This window comes from Nicotiana tabacum, chromosome 3 (assembly GCF_000715075.1).
Source record: "Nicotiana tabacum cultivar K326 chromosome 3, ASM71507v2, whole genome shotgun sequence".
Taxonomy (NCBI): domain Eukaryota; kingdom Viridiplantae; phylum Streptophyta; class Magnoliopsida; order Solanales; family Solanaceae; genus Nicotiana; species Nicotiana tabacum.
Window position 1 is genome coordinate 57450217 of NC_134082.1, and position 6296 is coordinate 57456512.

A 6296-nucleotide genomic window follows, 5' to 3' on the forward strand; every position below is an offset into this window, starting at 1 on the left:
CAAGCCAACTAAGTCAAAGAAGCCCATCTTGACTATAAAGTATCCTTTTGAGGGAAATTTTGAAAATCCTGTTGATTTCAATTTATTGTGTAAGTGGAACACTTTCATCAATAGAGGCTTAAGGACTAATGCGCCATAAGTTTTATGTTTCAGTTTTTTCTTATTTCTTTTTTTGTTCTTGTTTATTCCGTTTTATAAGCCATATCTTTTTATCATGATTCATCAGGGACGGTGTTGATACAGAGGCTGGCAATAAGCTAAATAAAATCTTTGAATTTGGAGTTGATGATATTGGAGAAAAAAATGGTTCTTCACATTTGCATATCCCGGCCTACCCTTGTGTGATTCAGTACGTCAACACTTTAACTGTAAAATATAAACTTGTGATATACATTTTTAGTTTTCTTATACTGTAATTTTCTAACTGTGTATATTCTTCACATTTCAGCATATTGATGTAATTTTTTACTATTTGAGAAAGAAAGGGAAGTACGGTGTTGATGTTCCAATAAGTTTCACAACGACTGACTGTTGGTCTAACCACTTGATTTCGAATTTGTACAAGGAGTTTTTGGAGAAATAGAGACATGAATTTGATTACTGAAGCAGATCCAATTGTTGAGTACATACTTGGGTATTTTTTAAGATGTAATGTTCCTTGGTCTACTGTTGATGAAATCCTTTTCCCTATAAATCTGTCTGATAAGTGGCACTGGATATTGGCGAGATTGTCATTCAAATATCTGCACATTTATGTATATGATTCCATGAGTGGCGCGCGACAGAATAGTGCAGTTCGGAGATCAGTTGAACCATACTCAGTGTTGCTCCCATATTTCCTTCATCGTATTGGTTTTTGGGACACAAAGGAGAATCCTATGGGAATCCCCGCCAATGATCCTTTTGAGATTCATGTCGTTGATGGGTTGCCAACGCAAGATAACACGTAAATTATTATTGAATATTTCTGATTCTTATTCATTTTTTGTATATGAATTCCTATTTGAATATTATCCTAACTTTTATTCAATGTTTATGTGCTACCTTGTATGTAGTGATTGTGGTGTTTATGTTGCTGCATTTGCTGAGTACAACATTCAAGGCAGCAGTATTCCTAAAGCTATTGATATTGATGGGATACGGAATCGATATGGTATATTGCTATGGGATTATGGAGTGAAGAAACAAAGAGGACATGCAGCTAGTGATGATGAGTCTACTGGTAGATTGAAGTATCAGATAAAAAAGGATAACAAGAAAAAGAGCAATTCGCATTCCATTGTTGATGACAAGTCTTTGAAGGATAACAAGAAAAAGGGCAAGACGCATGTTGGTGATGACGAGACGTTGAAGGATATCAAGAAAAAAGGGCAAGTTGAAGGGCAAGATGAAGTAGTTTGGGATAAGTTAACAGAAATTTCACATGTAGTTTTAATATGGAAGTAGTTTGGTTCTTATATTGTCTATGATAGGATACAGTTGCATACCTATATCACATTTTATGCTTTTTGTTTGGGATGTCTTTGAACAATATGTTTGAAATGCTAATGTTGAAATAGCTATTGCATTTTCGACAGCAAATTGGAAAGGCATGCAAGAAATATATGTTGCTTGTAATGTTACGGTTTTGCTGTGTTCATATTATGCCAGTGAATACGTGATAAGAAAACATTTAAAACCTGTCCGGTTGCATTGGGCCAGTTAACTTTACAATCTTAAGAACCGTGACAATCATTAACTGTAGCGTAAGTGTAAGATACTGTTAACTGTAGTTTTGTATATCTATCTGTATATTTTTTGGATAGTCAGAGTCTATTGTATGTAATTGTATACATATACAATTTCTATTTTGTATATTTAATTGGTAATCCCTCTTTTTTGTATAGTTTTTATATAATGACATCTATTTTGTATATTTTTTGTATAGCCATATTATTTTCTATTTTTTTGTATAGGAACAAAATATTACATATAAATTGTATAGTGACAGTCTATTTTGTATATTTTTGTATAGTAACAGTCTTTTTTGTATATTGTCATTTATTTTGTATAGTGACATCCATAATAGTATTTGAAATAAAACTTCTACCAATACTTTCATTATGACAAAAAATAGCATCTTAATCCATACATCAGAGAGAATCTGATTGCAAATCTCATTATTTTTCCAATATTCTAATTGCAATATTCAGAAGAATTTTTTTACAAAATACTAAATCACTGTAGCAACATCTACTAGTTGTCTTGAGCATTCCTGCATGTTCTTCTGTTATGTCCTTGTTTTCCACACAGTCCACATGTAACAGATTCAGTATACAGATATTCATAAAGTCCCTTGCGTCGCGACTTCGTCGGTTTTCCTAGTTTGCCCTTCACTATCGGTGGTAGGACCACATTATCTAGCACCTCTGTTGGAAGGTCCCATGTAGTTTCATCAGGAAGTAGATTAACTGGCACTTCATATGTCTTCTTGAAATATTCCTTGGTGTAATAGGCAGAACAATATTTGGGTGCTTCCATGTGTGTGTAGTCCAATACTGCCATAGCATGTGGACAAGGAATCTCATCTACTTGAAATCGTTTGCACGAGCATTCTCTTTTTTGCATGCAGACTATGTTCCGCCTTTGTTCAGCATCCATTACTACATATACATAATCGGTTGAAGGCTTCACCTAAATTTAAATAGATATTATTAGTAAAACTAAAACAAGGATATGACAAGTATTACTGTATTTTTGTCAAAGTATGTTACTCCGGCGTATGAAGTAAGACATGATAAAAGAATATTTACCGTCATCTTCTGCGACAAATAGCTATTTTCCTTTAGTACTTCATGATATTTTTGTCCTATGTCAATAAATGTACTCATTGCAGCCATTCTATTCGTATTATTCCATTCCATAACCAAATTCATCATGTAAACTAGCAAACTCATGATTGGTAGCTCTCTTGCCTCTCTGTTCCTTGCATTGAGTGACTCGGCAATATTTGAAGTCATCACCATGGATCTATTAACAGTGGAATGCACTATAGACCACTTTTTATAACCAACTTGGAATAGGTAACCCCTTACCCTCTTATCAATGTTGTCCATATCTTCCATGAGGCGATTAAAATCTTCAATTTTGTATGCTCTGGCCATTGCAAAAAATACTTCCCTCAGCCAGTCACGGTTCTTCTTGAACTGCTTCTTTATGTTATTCCAAAGATGAAAGATGCATACACAGTGAGATACCTCTGGATACACAATCGAAGCACCCCTCAATATGCTTGCATGACGATCCAATACGATGCACATCCTTTCCCTTTCCCCAAAAGCCTGTCTAAACATTTCAAAAAACCATTCCCAGGAAGCATCATTTTCAGAATCTACAACAGCGTATGCTAGTGGAAATTTTTTACATGCTTAAGCAAATAGGTAAGTATCCACATGTTATTTTTGTTATACACAAATAAGAACTATTTATACCATATATAATTATTATACGAGTCTGCAACATATTCACCTGCTGCATCTTGTACACTAGCTGTTAACATTATTCCTCTGTGTGATGATTTGAGGAATGTCCCATCAACCACTACGATAGGGTAACAGTATTTCCATCCTATGATTGATGCATTTAGTGCAATAAAAACATACATGAAGCGCCCGTCCTCTGACTTATGTAACCTTGTGACAAAACCAGGATTTGTCATATTTATCATATACAAGTGACCCGGCAGTTTTCTATAAGATTCACGTGGTATCCCTCTTAGTAGTTCAAGCGCCTTTTCTTTTGTTCTATAAGCTTTTATGTAACTCATATTAATCCCATACTGTTGTTTCATGTCGCTCATGATGTCTGTCGGAGTGTATATTATTTTTGGATTGGTATATTTATTGCAAATCATTTTTGCAATGGCTGACGAAGTAGCATGACGTTGTGAAAACAATCTACTCATCTCTGGGCAAGTGTGAACATCATTGAACCGTCTAACCTTGAAGACATTTGATTTGCGTAGACTTGAAGATCTAAGACTCCATTTGCAACTTTTATCCACGCATGTAAGACAATACCTATTTAAAATATAGTGTTATGATAATGCATTTATTCAGATTTTTACACGTGTCTCAAATAAACAAGCAGTATACATATGCAATCTCACTATACAATAACTATACATTTTTATACAGATCTGTATACAAAAATTACAGAGAAGTGCAATCTTATTATACAATAATTATACATTTCTTATACAGATCTGTATACAAAAAATTACAGAGAAGTGCAATCTCACTATACAATAACTATACATTTTTATACAGATCTGTATACAAAAATTACAGAGAAGTGCAATCTTATTATACAATAATTATACATTTTTATACAGATCTGTATACAAAAAATTACAGAGAAGTGCAATCTTATTATACAATAATTATACATTTTTATACAGATTTATATACAAAAAATTACTGAGAAGTGCAATCTCACTATACAATTACATTTTTTATGCAGATCTGTATACAAAAAATTACAGAGAAGTGTAATCTTATTATACAATAATTATACATTTTTTATACAGATCTGTATACAAAAAATTACAGAGAAGTGCAATCTCACTATACAATAATTATACATTTTTTATATAGATCTGTATACGAAAAATTACAGAGAAGTGTAATCTTATTATACAATAACTATACATTTTTATACAGATCTGTATACAAAAGTTACAGAGAGTGCAATCTTATTATACAATAATTATACAGTTTTTATACAAATTTGTATACAAAGAATTACAGAGAAGTGCAATCTCATAAGTAGAAATCATACCTTGTTGTAGATGATCTATCCACTATAAATTGATATTTTTTCCGTATTGCGTAGTGCTTTATTACACTAATGATTGTATTTTTGTCCCAATACAACTGACCTTCTGCAATTTCTTCATATTGTGGATTGTCTATTATACAATTTCCCTTCAATATCTCAATTTTGTCTTCCTTTACATGGTTATCCATCATTTCAACAATATTAGTTCCATGTACTTCTTCTATGTTCTGACATTGTAAACCAACTGAAGTTGTTGCGAGTAAGTTTCCAGCTGAAGTTGTTGCAAGTAAGTTGCCACCCAAGTATGAACTTGAATATGAGCATTCAGCACTTGAATATACAGTTTTCAATGTTATGCATAATGGATATTCAGTGATATCCAGGTTTTTCTTTTTCATCTCCATATACAAGCGCACACTCATATCATTGTATATTGGAATTGCTACATAGCCATCCTTCATTGTATATTTTATCTCCATTGCACACTCGTAATTGAATCTCTACCCAATTGCTTGTATATCTCATCAACAAAATAATCATAGCTACAGTCCGAATTGATCAACACGCCATTAACAAGGAAATTAACAAATTTACTCTCACTTACCCATTCACCACTGTGTTGAAGTAAAATCGGAATCAAAGTTGGAACTGTATTTCAAACATTCACAATCTCCATAGACATTTGTTGATTTTGTCGATTTTGTATCAATTTCATAATTTAAGAACGAAATCTCAACTCTATTAAGCTGATTGTAGGCAGCAATTATGCAAAAAATTTGAATTTCAGCGTGAATTTTTAGGAGCTCTTCTCTGGGTTTAATCTTCAGAAACCCCAGAATTTCTTTCACAGTGTGAATAATTGGGCGACTTTTATAGCATTTGGAGGTTGAAGATTCCATACTGAATGCGTGAATTTAGGATACAAAATCGATTAGGACTGCTTTCCTTTTCGTTTGCGTTGAGCGTATGATTTCAGCTTTTCCAGTTGCTAGCCTTTGTTATTGTTTTGAGGCTATTACTTGTAAGGGGTTATTTTGTGGCTATCAGGTGATATAAGTTTGGCCCTAGTGGCTATAAATGAAGTTTGCTCAAAATAAAAGTGGTATGTTATATAAGGTGGAATCCAATGTGTCGTTCTAACATTTTCTTTTCCTTTTTTTAAGAATCAACTTTTATAAGCCCATAAATCCATTAATCTAAAAGTAAAATCACATGTCCCAGGACCCCACACCTATGTGTATAATCAACTTAAACTAGTCTTTTTAAATATGCAAACTCTAATATAATATTACATATATACACCGCTGACTTGCTAATTGAACAAAAGAAACGAAACGAAGTAAATAAGACTCACTTCATCATCAACTATTATATGATAATAATAATTATGTACTCTAAACTTAGTAAATGCTCTAATCATTTAAAACAAACTCTAAAGTATGATAACATTTATGAGATATGGTGCTCAAATGACTCTG

The 6296-nt window shown here is 32.8% G+C and overlaps 1 protein-coding gene across 1 annotated transcript; it reads right to left on the reverse strand.

Annotated features, from left to right (window-relative positions):
- Positions 1 to 2235: 2235 nt before the first annotated feature.
- LOC142176365 (uncharacterized) lies at positions 2236 to 5297 on the reverse strand. Its single transcript, XM_075243723.1, has 5 exons — positions 4919 to 5297; positions 4174 to 4177; positions 3508 to 4058; positions 2793 to 3370; positions 2236 to 2673 (listed from the first exon to the last, which is right to left on the reverse strand). The coding sequence occupies exons 1-5, from the start codon at positions 5295 to 5297 to the stop codon at positions 2236 to 2238; spliced, it is 1950 nt and encodes a 649-aa protein (XP_075099824.1).
- Positions 5298 to 6296: the final 999 nt, after the last annotated feature.

What these genes read in the sequence shown, in the direction of transcription:
- LOC142176365 (XM_075243723.1), bottom strand. Translation starts at nt 5,297, where the DNA reads ATGGAGATAAAATATACAATGAAGGATGGCTATGTAGCAATTCCAATA. An exon ending in TAGTGTACAAGATGCAGCAG is followed by an intron (nt 3,371 to 3,507) that starts GTGAATATGTTG and finishes ACGCTGTTGTAG; the next exon opens with ATTCTGAAAATGATGCTTCC. An exon ending in ATTTGTCGCAGAAGATGACG is followed by an intron (nt 2,674 to 2,792) that starts GTAAATATTCTT and finishes ATTTAAATTTAG; the next exon opens with GTGAAGCCTTCAACCGATTA.